Source organism: Centruroides vittatus, unplaced genomic scaffold (assembly GCF_030686945.1).
Source record: "Centruroides vittatus isolate TY-2023 unplaced genomic scaffold, ASM3068694v2 contig_466, whole genome shotgun sequence".
NCBI classification, from domain to species: domain Eukaryota; kingdom Metazoa; phylum Arthropoda; class Arachnida; order Scorpiones; family Buthidae; genus Centruroides; species Centruroides vittatus.
The window spans coordinates 1,298,683-1,317,978 of NW_027122260.1; the positions used below are offsets into that span (position 1 = coordinate 1,298,683).

General features: G+C 30.5%; 1 protein-coding gene across 1 annotated transcript in view; it reads left to right on the top strand.

Annotated features, from left to right (window-relative positions):
* Positions 1-16,135, top strand: part of LOC136977660 (mitochondrial import receptor subunit TOM40 homolog 1-like) — a 41,472-nt gene extending 25,337 nt beyond the window's left edge. The window contains exons 3-7 of the mRNA XM_067273192.1: positions 1,130-1,231; positions 7,512-7,749; positions 10,221-10,303; positions 13,969-14,065; positions 15,601-16,135. Of these exons, the coding sequence (XP_067129293.1) occupies positions 1,130-1,231; positions 7,512-7,749; positions 10,221-10,303; positions 13,969-14,065; positions 15,601-15,740 (660 nt within the window). The 3' untranslated portion in view covers positions 15,741-16,135. The remainder of the gene's footprint in view (positions 1-1,129; positions 1,232-7,511; positions 7,750-10,220; positions 10,304-13,968; positions 14,066-15,600) is intronic.
* Positions 16,136-19,296: the final 3,161 nt, after the last annotated feature.

The window sequence follows — 19,296 nt, forward strand, 5'->3', positions numbered from 1 at the left end:
TTCAGCTCTTTATAGAAACTTCTAATGTGCTGATTTCTAAGTTCCTTATCTTCATTCTTCAAATTGTAAAACTTTAATAGTACAGTTTGTCTTAAAATTTATTAGACACACTGCTTAATTTCAAACATCTTAATTCATTACAGAACCTCTTTTTTTTATTTTTAGTGTTAACTTGGTTTTATTAATAGCATTTCAAATAGCACCACTTATTACTATCATACTTAATAAACTGTCCTCTAAAGATATCTTTTCTATCGACTTTGTACAAATAAAAACTTCTAGAAAACTTTTGTAAAATCAGTTAAATTAATACTAGAATTGATAGACTAGCAATGCTATCCTGTAATACTTCAACTCTTGATATCTTGCATATATCAAAATATACATGTACTATTACATATAACTATAAACATCAAATAACATATTTAAACTATGCTCTCATCTAACTTTGTTTATGATAATTACAGAAAACTAATACATGAAAAATACTCCTTTGTAAATTAATAAACTAGATCTTTACTTTTTTTTTATTAGTATTTTATTCTAATTACATACTAACTTTTAACCTAAGTACTTCCAGTCTGACAATTTCAATGGTTAAAAACAATCAAATCAGATATGTTTGTTCTAAATTTTTTAAATTTTGTAAAATATATTTGGAGTCTCTGATGATGGGCTTGTCAGTCTGAAAGTACTTAGGTTAGAAGTTGGTATGTAATGAGGATACATCTAGAAAGCAGTAAAGATCTAATTCAATACCTGATATTATTATTTGCTTAATAATATAATGTAACATAACTATTTAAAATTTGTTCATTTTTAAACTCATCAATCAAATCACTTTATTCAAAGATAGAAATAACTAAATAATTTAAAGTGATTATTAATTTTTATTTGCTTCTTCCTTGTTATGAATAATATCAAACAAATAAAAATTAGTACAAAATTATATAATTAAGTTATTATCTGATTTACAATCATATTAAATAATCTATTATATATTTCAAAGAAAAACGATACCTCAGGAAAGAACTACTAATAAAAATATTTTTCTTGTACTATCAAATTTTGTATATATTTTTTTAAAATTTTGTAATTAAATACTTTCATTAATTCTATTTAAACTTAGGCATATCCAGTTCTTCTTGGTGATATAGATCCAAATGGTAATTTAAATGCCAATATCATTCATCAGATAAACAGAAATGTTCGTACAAAGTTTGCAGCCCAGGTAAGTAATATTAATTTTAAATAGTAATTTTCAAATTTTATTTTGACTAATTTAATTTGTAAAAACAGTTGAATCTTTAAATAAAATGTTTTGTATTAATAAATCAGAATTTTTTGCAGATTAAAATTTTCTATACAGGCGTCCTCTACTTACAAACATTCGATTTACAAACTTTCGAAGTTACGAACAAAGCCGACAGATGGCAGGTTAACATGAGCATGAGTAGAGTATCTAGATATCAGAGTAGCGACACACAAGTGCGACACAAGAAATAACGATTTTTTTTTAGTTTAATAAAGCATTTTTACGAATAAAATGCTTTATTAAACTAAAAAAAATCATAATTTCTTAATGTAAACCCATAGACCACGTGATGACAGTCGAACGACAGAACATGGTGGCGATGACTCGTGTGTCGCTATTCTGATATCCAGGTACTCTAAGCGTGAGAGGCTCTTAGTTGAATTTAGACTATAGTCATGTGTCAGTTGTGTGTGGCATTATTTGTTTACCATTAATTTAAAGTGCATTGGTTATTTTTTATGTACAGTCAAGTTTATTTTTGAAGTTTTACGTTAAAAACATTTTGCTACTTTGGAAGAAAATCGGCATAACTCAAAAAAGTGTGGTTTTTCGGTTATGTCAATCAAAACAAAAATGTAGTAAATTTTTATGCGGAAGAGTGTCACAAAAGTAACTTGCGTATTCCCCACTAGGGAGCAGTTATGTTAGTGTTGAATTATCAAAATCTACTCTAAAATTTACTACATTTTTGTTTTGATTATGACAAAACCGAAAAATCACACTTTTTTGCATTATGCCGGTTTTCTTCCATAGAAAACGAAGTAACAATTTACAGTACATATGTACAGTACATTTGTAGTTGTTTTAAATGAGTAATTTTAATAAATAATGTACATGTGATTGATTTGAATTTATACTTCCCTTTAACAATCTTAATTCAACATTATTCAAGTAGCCTAAACATTACATAATTGTAAAAACAACGTTGTATCTGAGTTTTTGCGCCAAACATTGTCTTTTTGAGTTACGAACTTTTCAACTTGTGAACGACCGCTACGAACAGATTAAGTTCATAAGTAGAGGGCTACCTGTAATCTCTTTTTATAATATATACAATTATTGTATATATTATTATTTTCAATATCAAAGGTGATGTTTAAATTATTTTTTTGAATTTTTAATGGCATACGTTATCATTATATCAATCTTTCTATTTCAGAATGTTAATAGTTCTTTACTTTCATATATTGTTCCCATTTCTACTCAATGATTTATAAAAGAAAACTCATCGTAGACTGCATATCTTATTAAAACACTACACTCATGACACCTTATAAATTTGCAGCCGTGTTTATTCGGTACAAACAACCAAAAACGTTAACCGTTAACGTTTCGTTAAACACGACCGAAAACGTTCGTTTGTACCGAATAAACACGGCTGCAAATTTATAAGGTGTCATGAGTGTAGTGTTTTATAAAAGAAAACAAATAATAAGAGTTGAATTATCATAAATAATTAAGGCATTGAACTAAAATTATGAAGTTAAAGCAAGTAAATTGATTCCAGTACTTTTGGATCAACACAAATAGTCCTATCCATTAATTATTATAAGCATTAAGTAAATGTTGGATCTGAGTGATAGAGCCTTTTTTTATAATGAAATAATATATTATATAAATGTACTTAACTAAACTATTGTCAACTTTTTTTATTTTTATTTTGTGGTTTTAGGCCCTTTACCACTCAGAGAGCACAAAAAGGCCACAGAATGATATATAAACAAGGGTGTCTGTGTTGGTTAGTAGATGGTGTCCCATATAGGGCTCATAAGAAAAGCTAGTCCCTTGTGAGGGCTCATAATATTACGTGTATATGTTATGTTTCAATTTTTATTCTGCATGTTGTGTATATTGTTGTGCTATTTTAACTTACCATTCTTATCTGTTAAAAGAAAGGAAAAATAGATTGATATGAAAGTTAGCATTTCATAACCAACCAGACCTAACCAATTTTTTCTGAGTTACTCAAAGCTACTGAGGAAAAGAAAGCAGCAGTGAGCAATCCAATGATAACAGTTTCCAGTAAATTTGGAATAATAATTTTGATAGGATAAATGTACTACACTCCATAGGGATAAAAACAGTAGCCTTCTGGGAGGACATTTGGGGGAGCAGGCTCCCATTTGGGAGAAAGGGTGCAGGAAACCCAGAAAACTCCACCTGGCCAGCTAGGGAAATACTAAAACATAGTTGAGATACCCAACTGAGAACAGAATGCTAAACAATGACAAAGTGCAACAAACAAGGAAAGGTATGCTGGAAACTATTACCACATAAAAATGTAGACCAAAGAAGAGTAGAGAGTCTATAAGACCAGTGACTTCACCACACAATCTCCAACAGGTGTGTAGTTCTGTGTGGTGGATGATGATCTTGACCTGTAATTTTAAGATTATGATTAGTACCTTGCAGAGTGCTAATAGAAGGAGTCCTGCAGGGCTAGGTGTAGAGGATGAGAAACAAACAAAGATTAGACAATAGCAGCAGTGAATAGGTGCAGCAGCCCACTAATGCCACACCAAAGGAGGCACCCATGGGAGGCAAGACGAAGAAGCCTGTTGCCGACTGCAGACGGCAACCCGGAGCAAAACCACCGCTGCCAATCAACTGAGAGATACCCATATTGGAATCAAAGCTGCTATCTGAAAAACAAAAAGGCCCTGCACAATGGTCGAGGAGGTCCACCCAACCAAAGCAGTGGCCTCAAAGAAATGCAGGACGGGTGAGTCCAGTGCATGAACCTCAACACCTAATGCCCATCCAGAAAGGAAAAATACTTGGTTGTCCTCTTACGCAAGTAGAAGGGGTGGAAGGCGACAGAGAGAAGGCACCTTATAGACAGGGAAATTTAGGAAAGCTAGTTTAATAAGCAAAGTACTGCTTATGAAGAAAGTGAAGCGATGGATTACTACAGTGCTTAACAGTTTGAAAATAAGCAAGAAGGTATATGGTGAGCCCATCATCCATCAAATGGCACTACTCCTGAGGCTCAGACAAGAACAAGAGGTGCCCAGCATGAATAAGAGAGTAATAGATTGTGATAAAGTGAAATGATAAGTGTAGATGGCAAGCAAACATCCACCAGAGTGTCTGCGAGAATACCAAGCAAGCCAAGAACAGGGGAGAAAATTGCCACATACTGCACCAGGAGATGGTGGCAGCAAACACAAGACACGTTGGCTCACAGCCAAGTGTCAGACGAGGACAGAGCCTCTTCACAATGGAGAGACAAGCAGCGATAGTAAAGTAAAGGAGGGAAAGTAGAGTAAGGATAGTAGAAATGGGTAAATGTGTCAATATGGCGAAGAGTAAGGATGGTGCATCCACACTGCTGCACAGGTTACAATTTGTGTGGTTATTTATACAACTGTTGTCAACTAATATCACTAATCGCATCACCTGAACATTCCAGTTCAGACTATATAAAATTTAAACTACTATATAATCATTACAGTTAATATATCATTTTATAATAGGAGTGGTAAATATTCAATTGAGATAGTTGAATAATAGAATACTACTATATTGTATGCTAGGATCTCCATATTCATCCTGTAAAAATTTGGTTTTTTTTTCTAAATAGCCCCAGATGTTTTCTACATATATATAAACACACACAAGTATTTACAATTAACATAAAAATATTTAAATATGTAAAAAGATTTGTTTTATATGCTTTTTATTAACTTACTCTGTCTGTGTTCAGATAAAGTAACTCAATTTTATCCACTTTCTAATTTCCAATTTAGTTGAAATATTGTATATATAATTCTAGATGATGATACATTTTTTTAGATTTTGCAAACAATTTTAGCCTTGAAGATAATTTGCTGGAAGACTTTCCCTGACTGACAGTTCAGTTTCTGCCTCCGAATATCACTTTATTGGTTTAACCAATGGATCAAGAAGTTAATACAGGTTTCAAGAAATTGTGCTTTCAAGCACTGTTTCATTGGTGTTTTGAAGCATGCCAGTTCTCCTCAATAACATTTAAAATTATTCAAAAAATTTAAAAACCAATGGGATTGGTAAAATTTCAATTCTAAAAAACTTTAAATTAAAATCCAAGTAAAAAGCTACTCTTTAAAATCCGACTTCGAGTGAGTTAAGAAGACAAAAAAAGAACGAAAAGATGCTATACTTTCATAATTTTATTAGTTCTCTTTCCCAAATGCATTTCGCAACGCCTCATCAGTGGGTCACACTGATGAGGCGTTGCGAAATGCATTTGGGAAAGAGAACTAATAAAATTATGAAAGTATAGCATCTTTTCGTTCTTTTTTTGTCTTCTTAACTCACTCGAAGTCAGATTTTAAAGAGTAGCTTTTTACTTGGATTTTAATTTAAAGTTTTTTAGAATTGACATTTAAAATGTTTTGGAAAGAAAAATTTGATATTCTTGAAGCTATATGGCTCATTCAAAAGGCATGGTCAGAAGTCACTCAACGACAGTTGGATTCTGCTTGGCAAAAGCTGTCTCTTCTGATTCAGGGAGACTGAGATGATGTCCCTGAAATTATGGATGAAATTGTGGCAACTGCTAGAGATCTGAAATTCGAGGTGAATGAAGATGACATTGAAGAGCTCATAATGGAACCTGAAATTGATCTGATGACAGAAGAACTCCGAGAACTCTTGAATGAAGAACACCAAGAAACTCTGTGAGCTTGTTTTCTTTTGAAAAAGAGGATTAATGCTGATATCTGCTATTAAAGATCTTTTGAAGAAGTGGGAGGATGTCAGAACAATGATCTTAGAATGGCATTCAACCCAGGATGAGGTTTGGATGCCATTAGGCTTGGGGATCTCTATGACGACAATGCTATTAATTACTTCTGAAAAATCATGAAGAAGAGAGAAAAGCAATTGACATTGGACAGATTTTTTAACATCCCACAAACAGAAAAACAACATGACTGATAAAAACACAAGACTGTGTATATATGTATTTTTATTATTACATATAAATAAAACATAGTAAGAAAGTATATAATTTTTTATTTATTTTCAGAACAAATTAATCAAACTCCCATAAAAATCTATGATAAATCGATAATCGGTTAACGAACAATTCGGGTAGCAAATACAGTCTTGAAACAGATTATGTTTGTTAACCGATCACCCACTGTATTTAACCAAAAGTAAGTTGCAATCTGAATAGTTTATATATACTTGGAATATTAAGTCATGTTTTGGTAATTTATATGTACTACAGTCAACTTGCATTAATATGAATCACTAGGGGAATAGCAGTTAGTTAGCTTTATCAAAAATTTATGCATTAATGATTTTCAGGGTCAAGGTCAAGGTTGTATAATTTAGAAAGTTAAGGCTTAATAAACAGTTGGAAATCTCTAAATTATAATATCTTGAATTAATTTACTAAATAAAGTTAAATAAAATAAAATTCATTTACAAAAATAAATTAATATTCTAAATAATTTTCAAATCAAAACATGAGGATGAAATAGTATTCACTCTTGTAGTGGGGAGTAGTATATCAGAATAGTTAAACAAAACAAAGCTGTAAGAAATTCATAATTTTTTTCTGTGAAGACTGTTCGAAAAAGTGTAAAATATTTTTTTGTGTCAAAAGAATAAAAAAAAAAAAGCCAAATTTGGTGCAAAGTATCCAAACCTGGCATCAATGTATGCACTCCCCAATACATAAACTAGCATTTGCATGGGACTTCATCTGTTTAAAAGGGTGGACGTCCTTAAACTTTAACCCCTATTTTCTAAGTATAGTAGAATGGTGTGCTAAAAACCAGATGTTTGAATTGCTCTACAATTGGAGGTTGAACCTGTCTTTGCTCACTAGAAGAAGAAAATCTATTTTACTCAAAATAGAACATTTTTTTATAGGACCACTTTTGTTCACATCAAAAAGTGTAAAAAGTAACCATTATTAGAAACAGGGTTATTTCGTTGGGGTTGAAGGTAATATACACATTGGTTTAACAAATTCTGGTAAAATTTTTGTTCACTTTAGTGCTTGAAAATTAACATGGTGACAATGGTGTTTTTGCCAGGCAATGGCAAAATTCACTTTATCTGTGTTTGTCTTAAGGCAAATCAACCGTATCATCCTTAAAATACATTTTATTTAAATCATTTTAAAGAATTTCTTAAATTCTTTAAAATGATATAAAAATTATCTAGATATCTTACATATGAATTATTTCATAAATTGCAGATTCAAGATTCCAAATATGTTGTATCCCAACTGACAACGGATTATAAAGGATCTGATTTTACTACATCTGCAACATTGGGAAATATAGACATCCAAAATAAATCAGGTGTTATAGTTCTTCATTATCTTCAAGCTATTACAAAAGCTGTATCTCTTGGAGCAGAAATGGTATATCAGTATGGTCCTCAAGTACCTGGAAATGAAATTTCTCTTCTTTCTTTAGCTGGAAGATATACAGGTGATTTTTATTATTATTATGTTGGGTTAAGTGAGATATACTCGGTTAACACCAGTGGCTGTGTACTATGCCGGACCAAAGTCAAGGCATAGTAACCAAAACAGAAATTAAAGAAGTGTATCAGTGTGTGTGTCTGTATTCAGGAATTTCCTCACAATATGACATGTATTCAATATAGTAGCCTTCTGTAGTGTGATGTATGTGTTTCTATTCAAGTGTAATGTGCCCAGGCTTTTGTGTAGTGTGGGTGGTATGACAGCTGTAGAGGAGAGAACAACAGGTACAATAAGCACCCTATCCATCCTCCACAGATGCCTTATTTCCTGGGCGAGTTCTGTGTACTTGCTAATTTTTTCAGTGCGTACGTTTTGTATATTGTGAGTGTTTGGAATGGATATGTCTATAATGTATGTGATTTTATTGTGTTTGTCAATGAGTGTGATGTCTGGTCTGTTGTGGTAAATTGTTTTATCTGTGATTATGGCTCTGTCGTAGTACATTTTGTGCGTGTTGCTTTCCAATACTGTCTGTGGAATGTATTTGTAGTATGGTTCGTGGATGTCTACTAATTTGTGTTTCTTTACAAGCTTTTGGTGTATTATATTTGCTACTTGATTATGTCTGTGTAAATAATCTGTTTGTGCCAAGAGCTTGCAACCAGAGGTGATGTGTTGTATAGTTTCTGGCATGATGTGACATTTTCTGCATGTGTCATTTGTGAGTGTTGCATCTTTGAGTATGTGTTTTCTGTAGTTTTTAGTATTTATGACCTGATCCTGTATGGCGATCACAAATCCTTCTGTCTCCCCAAAGAGGCATCCCCAAGCTAACCAGCTGTTTGACGCAGTTTTGTCAACTTATTACTATTATTATTATTATTATTAATAATATATCAAGGTTGCTGCTGTTGTGCAGCAACCTTTTTTTGCCAGGCCTGATCTGCAACATGTAGATCAGGCCAGGCAAAAAAAATCAGTTTGTAGGTTGCTTTCACAATTTATAGGCAGTTGCAGTTGGCATGTGGGAAAAGCAAAGAATTTTGTCATAATTTATTTTATTTTTAAAAACTATAATAAAATGTAATTCTAAATACATTTAATAGATTAAAATAAAACAGATTCACTAATAATTATTAAAAACTTCAAAAAAACACCCTTATTCCAATTACAAAATATATCACTTTATACTTGGTATAAACTTATATGATTACTGAATATAACAATGAATACAATAAATAAAGATAAAAATATAGCAGAATTACGAAAAAGTTTTTTACAGTTAAATGTACAGGTAATGTACAGTACATATAAAAACATTTTTTCCCCCTTACTATCTGTCTTACATGAAATTTTTTCACATAATGCTGGTCAACAATTTTTCCCCCCTTTCTTTTTTATGTTAAATTGCTATGATAGGATGCTTCCTATAATATTTTTGGTACTGAAGTTTTCCCATTTATGAACAATTTGACTGGTTTTCTGAAGTTTGACTGAAATTCTCTTTCTGCTCATGGGTGGCATTGAAGTCAGTCTTTGGCCAGTAATAAATAATTAATGTGAACTTATTTCTATTGCATACCATCATTTTTTGTTTTTGCACCAATTCTGAGGTTCTATTTCCACTCATTCAAGTTGGTAACTTTGGAGTAATGGGGTTTTTAGCTATTGTTTGCAATTTTTAAAAACTTTTACGATTTATCCTTAAAAAATGTGTCGAAAACATAATAGTAAATCTAGCAGTGGATATAAATGCAAGGAGTGTTGCTCTATTACCATGGAAACTAAACTGGGCATTATAAAACTAAGTACGTTAAGTGGAGGGGAAAAAACCTCATTTGAAACACCTACTAAGCAGCAGCAAGCAGATAAAAAAAAAGTGTAATGTACTCTATTAAGTACATTGAAGGATCAAACACTAAGTGGTTATTCTGTGTAAAATGTACTTTAGTTTATGACTTATAATAAAACGTCAGGAATCTAATCTGTCTCTATAAGTAGGGGAGTATTTGCATTGATAATTGGTTGCTTTAAATTGTAGATGATTAGAAGCTATACCCAAAATAACATATTTTGGATATAGCTAATCAACAACAGTTTTAAACAAACATTAGAATGAATTGAAATACCAAATTAAAATGTGATACACAATTTGAACTGCATGTTGATTTTTAAAAACTTTTTGCATGTTCTTGTTCTGAAATCATTAGAACATTCAACACAATTCTATTTATCCAAAGAAGGTTTTTAAATAAGGTTGAAAGCATTGATTGTAAAATAAACTTGCTGGTATTATATAACTTATTGTAACTTTATAACTCAGATTAATTGTGGTAATTTTATTATTATACTTCTGTTTCTTGTTTGAAAATATTTATATTAGCTAATAATAAATAAAACATATTTCATTGCTTTAGAATTTTTAATGATTTGGCAATTGATTCAAATATAAATTTATTTTTTATCATCATTCAGGTCCTAATTATGTTTGGAGCAGTACAATTAGTGCTAATTCAGCTCATGCATGTTATTATCACAAAGGTTCTGAAAATTTACAGGTAATGTAATTATTTTCTTTTATTGTTATTCCTACATTTCTGCTTTTTTATTATTTTAAATGGATGTTAGTTTTAATTCCTAATTCTTATTATGATCTATGATCAAGCTTATGAAGTTGTTAGATTCAAAACCTGGATATTGTGGACAATAGCAAAAATGGCAGGAACATCAAATACTCTGTCTACATTAGAATAGAATATATATATATATATATATATATATATATATACTATATTTTCACAGAATGACCAGCATGCTGCATAAAAATGGGGGAGATCAGCATGCCGATAACTCCAGGGTTACCGGTGTGCTGGTCAAACTGCAACTAAAATATAAAATTAATCAGATGTAACAAAACTAGTTGTTAATTATACGTTAAAGAAAACATTCTTCTGAGTACAATAAAATAACAACATTGTAATTTGACTGACTTAAAATCAGGAAGAGAATTTTCATTTACAAACAATAAAAACAATTAACGGCTTTTAAGTAAAAATTAAATACAGGAACATCACCGGCATTATTCACATTTAATAAATATAAAAAATATGAATACGACTTTACAAAGTTGGAACTTTGTCTTTTGTCTTTACTTCCACCGACCTTTCTTTTGAGACTACTGCCTCAAAAGAAAGGATGTCTCCGAGGGACTGTGAATCCTAAAGGACTGCTGATGGTGTGAATGGTGGAAGTAAAGACAAAAGACAAAGTTCCAGCTTTGTAAAGTCATATTTATATTTTTTATATTTATTAAATTAATGGCTTGTTGATATTAGTATTAGTAGTAGTTAGTGTGTGCTACACTGACCTTTTACTCTGACCTTAAAAAGTAACACCTTCCTCTCAAATTTCACACAAAACCAATGTGGAATTGGTGTAAGCTGAGATAATTTACAGCAAATTTAATATGTTTATTTTTGCATTTTTGAATTGAATAACAATAAAATACACATAAAAAAAGCACTTTTGGAATTTCAAGAGTATTTTACATTGTTAGAAAGAAGACAAAATGAAATTAAACACACAATCATAGTTTTTGATGTAATGCTCACAGTTTTATAATAAAAACTTGTTTGTTTTTTTAATGTGCTCTTTAGAGAGGGATGTATAGCCTCACTTAAACCAGCATGCTGGCATTTTTCCAAGATAAATCGGCATGCTGGATTTTACTGTACAGAAATATATGATTTCATGGTCTCCCTGGATACACCAATATGCCAGTCATTCTGCAAAAATATCGTACAACCTGATATTTTTGGAATACAGATCTTAAAGTCATTTGCTTTTTTCTGAGGCAAAGTTGGTTTTTGCTTTTTATGGCTATTATTTCTGTTTACACTTAAAGAAACTAAGGTAATTGTACCAGTATTGGGCATTTTTTAATTGACTAATCAATCATGACTAATGACGCCTATATTAGTCATTAGTTTTGGATATTTCAATTGATGAATCTATTGATTAGTCATGACTAATCAATAGATGACTAATCAATATGAAATACATTTCATATCTACATATAATTGTATTTAACTACAAAAATAGCAACAATTTTTTTTTACTTCAAAAAAAAATTAGTTTTTTGATTACTAAATTTGTATACACATATCTGTATATTTGTGAAGAATTGGGAGGAAAATAAAGGTAAAAGTAGATGCTTTATTAAATATAATATTTATTTAATAACAATTTTACGGTAGCATTTCCTTGAATACAAAGGAAATTAGTTGGTCCAAATTTAATTTGTCTAGTATTAGAATTATATTGTTGTGAGCCAAAGAGGGTATCTTTTAGCCTCTTGCAATTAATACTTTATGCAATTGAGAATATTTACTCCATATGGAACATAGCTGTTACGGTATAACTGTTTTTCTCTAGGATTTCTATCCTTTAGATGTTGTTCAACGAGAACAATTCTCTTTATGTACAGGTAACTCCCCCTTGTATAACATGGGAGTTACGTTCCAAAAAATTGCCGTGTTATGCGAATCTGTGTTATACAAAACAAAGAACTAGTATGAAAAGGGAAGTTAGGTTCCAAAAATTAAAAAGCATGCTATTATATTTTCATAATTAAAATAAATATCTTTATTAAAATTTTCTTAAGTGATACATATTAATATAAATTAAACAATGTTTTCTTCATTTTCACTAAGCACTATTAACCTAGGGCCTTATTCTCTGAACATTTTTCTGCATTATCTTCAGATCTATGCATTACCTTTTGCAAAAAGTTTGTAATTTTAGATTGCATGCTTTTAGTAAAAGATCTTTATAAATTTCCTTATATGGTGCTAAGCACTTATGAAGAATAAAGCAAGTATGGAATAAGAGAAAAACATCTGGCAACATCAAAAGCAGAAGTGTCCAGATCTGGCAACATTGAAACAAGTTTCGAGAAGGACCATGTGTATCGACAGAAGGTGGGAAAAGAAAATTTACATACTTAACTACTAGTAGTTCACAAAAATTATTATTTTCGTGAACTCTTGGTACTTAAATATGTAAAAATTTATTACATTTCATGTTGTACGAGGGTTTTACCCAATTCTCGAACCATGTCAGAGTGAATCCGTGCTATAGAAGTGCCGTGTTATACGGCACTTCTATAAATGCAACTGACTGCATTATAGTCAATGTTGTACTAATTTAAATTTGGATTACACAACTTCTTAATATATGTCATTGCTATAGTGCATTGAAGAGCAAGAAAATGAAACATTAACTTCAGTCTTATAAGTAAGAAAGAAGACAAATTGCATATGGATAAAAATATGAAAAAAGCAATCAGAACAAAATAAACATCTTATTGTTACTTGTTTAATGTCATAATTTCTTACCTCTGAATTGGCATTGATTGAGTATTTTAGTTCAGAGACTGTTTTTCTATATTTTATCTTTTAAATTCTTAGAAATATAGTTATTTTTATTCATTTTAAAAGTTTTTTATAGCTTAACAAATTTTTGGAAGGCATTTATTGAATAAATGTTAATATGCTTTCAAAATCAATCAAAATTAAATAAGAATGATATAAAAAGTACAATCAAGTAAGAATTTTTAGCCTACTATTATTTAATAATTTCAATAAATACGATAGTTCCAGACAATAAAAAAATATCTTTTATAAAAAGTACCATGTAAAGAATGAATGTACAGATAAAATAGTTATTTGATAATATGCAGAAGTTTAATCAAATAGGAGTTTATACAATTCATTATTTAATGAATACATGATGAGACCTTCAGAAACACATTTTTGAAATAAAAGACCAATTATTGAAATTTGTCTATTTTGTTCTATAATATCAATACTTTTAAAATGCTGTGTAGTGAATTTATTGTCCATTTTTAATCTTATGATTTTTTTCATAAATCTCTTGTCATCTTCATAAGCATATTAAATATGAAAGCTTTTAGATAATTGATTTGCATTACAGAATTATCAGGATGAGTGAATTTCATAATTACATTCATATATATCAGTTGTAATCATGTTTATCTATACATAAACATACAAAAAAAATTGATAAATACATTACATAAATATGTTCATTTATCATTTACTTATATTTTTATTAACTGAAATATTTTCAACTGGTTTAAAATGATGTAGCCTTGTTTAATAATTTATTTATTTATTATTTTTTTTTTTTTTACTTTCAATAGGTAGGAGTTGAAGTAGAAACAGATTTCAGGCTTGGAGATAGTGTTGCCACCATTGGCTATATGCTTGATTTGCCAAAAGCGGATTTAGTTTTTCGGGGTAAGCTATATTAATTATTTATTAATTATGAAAACTTGTATATAAGATATGTTTAAAAAATAAGAAAATTAATCTCAAACTTTATTTTGTACAGATTAAGGGTACATTCGTAAAATTGAACAAATTAAATGAGAATGACATCATCGTTATTCTTATTTCGTTAGACTTTTCGACCGATTCGTTTATAACTAAATGGCTGTTTCTAAAATCGAATATATGAATGTTGCTAATGCAGCATTATCCAAAATATTTTTCTTAGAATGTTTCGGGTGGATATTTATTTCTATCATCTCACCTTTTTAATTCACATTTAAACACTTGAGTAGATTTAGAAACATTGATATCATTGGGCACCGCTTTCTTAACAAAGTAAACTAACTTTTTCCTTCATGAACTTCATTAGAGTTTTGTTCAAAATGTTATCACTGCAGAGCATGCACACTGAGCGAGACTACTACTTTTTGACCAGTTCGTTACTAATGCATTTAACTCGTTTGACTTTATGAATGTACCCTAAATATTCAATATTTGTGGCTTTTTATTAAACAATTAGAAATTTATGTATACATTATGAAACTTTTTGGTTTGTTTTATTAGTTTTTAGTTGTTATCATTTGTAAAAACATCTTTAATAGAGTTGAAAGATATAAAATATAAAGTATCAAGCTGTTATAATCTGTCTATGGAAAGAATCAACTTTGGTATTAACCAATGCTCATCAGTCATTGATTGCTTAGTTGTGGCAAGTTATTTCTTGTTTCTTCCTCATTTGTTAAACATGTCACCACCATTATAAACAGTGTTAGAGGAAACTTCACATCCTGGCATTGGAATATGAGGAAGTTCACTATAGAAATTGTTCAATGCACAATTTTTTACAGTTAATATAGGCTATAAAAAATTAACAAAATTAATAAAAAAGTTGTTCTGCTATCTAGTGAGAGAAAATAAAACAAAATTCATGCATTGCATGACATATCAAGTGAAAAGTGCCAATATCATTAGGGAATGTGCTGATTGGTTTAACTGAAGCAAGTCGATTTTTTTCCCATAGACAGACTTTAGTCAAGCACTTTCAAGTATTTGGAAAATTTATCATCATAACATAGCATCTACAATGAAAGTGTTGAGGCTAAACATAATCAAATTGTTAGCCAAGATTACAATAAGATACAATAAAAATAATGCAAGATGTAGAATATGATATAAAATGTAATGTTTTCTAACATTAATTTAAATTTAAACATGTTTAAAATTGTACACACATGTAAATTTGTATAATGTATTATAGTCTAATATTGTTCAATAGTTTTGTTAAATCTAACCATTCTATTATTAATATCTTATTGGTTGTGATTTTTTTCAATACTTGAAAGTGATGTAGAGTTGCTTGATATTTTGTATTTTATATCTAAATTCTATTAAAGAGCATTTTTTGTTGGAATTAGTATAATTTTTGTTATTATATATTAGAAAACTTAAAAATTTTAATAAAATTAATAGTATTGTTAAGTAATTTTACTAATTTTTTATAGGTATGGTCGATAGTAATGGAACAGTGGGTGGTGTGCTTGAAAAGAAATTACAACCATTGCCATTTACATTTACACTCAGTGGCATGATCAGTCATAGTAAAAAGCAGAGCCGGTTTGGTTGTGGCTTGATCATTGGATAAGTACTCTGATATAAAACAATTTTAAATTGCATCATTGTAATAAGAAAATCATTGAATGTCAGCAGCATTTGATTTTTCTTTTAATCAATAACTTGTCTGCACATAGAAGCAAATCTGTACATTTTATAACATAATCAGAATCAAACATAATTTCATTGCAAATATTTTCTGTAAAATTGAAAATAGTGTGCTTTCTAATATTGCTATTTGGAAAAAATATTCTTTAATTATTCCAAATTTAGAAATAAAAGAATAATTTTTAATATATTTCATAGCTTTTTTTTTTAAGTATAGTTAATCTTGTTTATTGAGAAACAAGAAGGTATAGAGATAGTATAGTACATGTGTATAGTTTAAAATGAAATAATCAAAATTAAATCATATGTTTCCTGAATATTAGTTTTTAATTGATAAGATATAAAATCCAAATTGCAATAATTTTTCATGTGTAGAATACAAATATAATGTATATAGTTCTACAAATTAAAAGAGAAAGATTGTCTTTAATTTAGATAAATAAATTCTAGTAAACTATTTTGATTTTCAGTGTGATTTAGATTGAGTTATGTAAAAAATGAATCATGCTTCATTTTTTAGTAGTCTGTTTCAAATGATGCATCACATCAAATTTCAAAATTTTATTGGCAGATGATTTAGTTAACTATCATATATGTGACCATATTTGACTGTGATAAAATCAATAGAATATATAATTATATATTGTTAGATAAACTATAGAATACTTAATTGAAAGAAATTTTAAATAAATTGATAAAAGTTTTATTCAATATTTCTATTTTCTTACAACTAATTCTCCTAAAAATTCATTAAAAATGCATTAGTTTAAGAGTTAATTTTAAAATTATTAGGGTATTTTTGTTGTTTATAATTAACTTATTTAATAGGAAAGTCAATATACTGTATATAATTTTACATTTTAACAAGAAAGTGACACCCGGTGCGGATATCGTGGTGTCACCCCAAGTCACACCGTAGTGTCACCCTTTTTAACTCTTTTATAAAACACTATTGAATTGTAATATCTTCGCACTCGAGCAACTTGAACGCTATATCGAATATGCGATGTCGCGACGTATAAGTTTAGATTTAGAAAATAAATCATAACCATACATCAGTACTACCACGAGAGGCGGCCCTAAGAATATTTCTAGATGGTGCGAGAGATCCCGTGGCGTACATTACTTCTGACGCACGGGTGGTTGTTGACCTTTTTTTTTTTTAGGTAATGGCTAGTCGAGCGGAGCTTAGTAGGAATTGTTAAATACAGCATTTTCTGTCCTATCGGATTTCTTAAAAAATTTTTAACTCGTTTTGAAACAGAGAAATCTTCTGCACTGAAGCCGGGCCCCTCCGAATTACGGGCCCTAGACATTTGTCTACTTTGCCTATTCGATAATCCGGCCCTGTATACAGTACTTTACTTTTCATATGTGATTTACTTGTTTTATTTTGTGATTACTCTTGTACTTATTATAGTAAACATTTTTACAATTGTAATACACGTATATATACTATTTTAAATTAATTTCATTGATTTAAAGGAACGGTTTTTTAAATTTTGCATAAAGGCTGCTCGTATACACTAAGTGGCCCTGACGTTCGGTACCCCGTGCGTATTCGTTACAAGGGGGCTTTATCCAAAATTTGGCCCATGGCAGACTTTAAAATGAGACCTGTTATGTTAGTCTAAATAGTTTCCCTAAGAAAAAATTTTACATGCTAGTGAATCTACTAAGCTGTTCCAGTTGACTACAGCGTCAGTGAAGATCTTTACGAATATCCGACTTGAGTTGGTTCTTTGACTCGAGAAATGTTTTTATGTTGGTTCGTACCTCCACACTCAAATTATACACTATTTACAGTTTATTTACAAATCCAAAATGTAGATTACACAAGTTAGAAACATAGTATATGCAGGATGATGACACGTGGTACGTTAAACAACAGGTTGTCCTTTTCTGGGATTACTAAATTCTGGAGAGGCCTAGTCGCCTGATGGAGTCGGCTCAACTGTGTGGTCCGTTCCCGTCTCTACACTATTTGACCCAGAGAATTTTCTAAGAGGAGAGACACTCTCTCTAAGCTCTGCGGGTTGTCCAAGTGTTAGGCTCCCACGTCCAGTTTCTTGCCCTGCTCTCCTCCTCTCTCCGTCGTCCCGTTATTTAAGGACTTATTTGGCGGAAACTTCCGACCAATCACAATCCTTCCTTTCATCTGAAGTTTTCCAAGCCGTTGGCGGTCCTCCGCCGAGCCAAGCTCACAATCGCGTCCGCTTTTGTTTACATTTTCTTATGTTTTTTTTTTACTAATAGTTTAACATATTTTGCCCGACCACCCGTGAGGCCAATAAACTGTTTACAAATAAACAACGCAGGTGGGGGTAATTTACAAGGCCGTGTGACTTTTGACCTTACTCTGTTAAGAGACAACCTTTACAACACTAAAAACATTATAACACTATTTTCCAATTACAGTCATTTTTAACGATTAAATTATACAGATTTAGTTTTTCTGGCTTTTATAGTTATAGAGATTTCGATAATTTCATTTTTGATCTTTGCTGCATTGTCACTTTATACAAAAAGAACTGCCATAATTGTCAAGCGCTCCTCTGTCATTTGTTCGCAAATATTCTTCATGTTTCAATCGAGAAAAGTTCCTTTCTTCTGATGCAATGGAACCAAGTAGCATTAGCAAAATTATTATGGCTATCAGAAATTTGGAAGAAACATTCATATATTTGTTTCGGATACTGAAAGAGGAAATTTCGATAGGTTTTGGCAACGATAGAAAGCATATCTGCTATTATGTTGATGTTATCTAGTAATTCAGAAGATTGACATTTTTCAAATCGGAACGGTTTTGAGTCTTAGTATCAGAATAATCCACGATCCTATATAAAAATTTAAATACATGATAGTGAGATTGTAACGTCTCAAAACGAGGTTTTAAATGCTATTGTAAAGATTGGGAGATAGAGGTGGGAATGTCTCATATCTTGATTAAGCTTTTTGTCATTTTGTAATAGTTAAAAATATAAAAAGTTTTAAAATAAAATATCATAACAGATGGCGCCACTAAATGTTGCCTGGAAAGTTAAGCAACTCATTGCTGGATTTTTTTTCTTGTGAATTTTTCTTTGGTAAAAATAAGCTTGGCACTCTGAAGCGGAACGTAGAAAACAATAATACTCGTACAGTAAATATCTTGTGGGTATCGCTTCGAAGCGCCCAGCTTATCTTTACCAAAGAAAAACTCCCAAGTAAAAAATATCCAATAACGAGCTGCTTATCTCTCCCCTGGCAACATTTAAAATTGCGTGTGGCACTATCTGTTATGATATTTTATTTAAAATTTTTTTAATACTTTTAATTATTATAAAATGACAAAAAACTTAATTTTGAGGACAGAAACGAGTTTTATATAAAATTGTAAATGTTAATAAGTTAAATCATTGTTAAGTCCGTACTCGAGATATGACATATGACCTCCTCTATCTCTCCATCTCAGGGCCGGATGGTCGAGCGGTCACGGT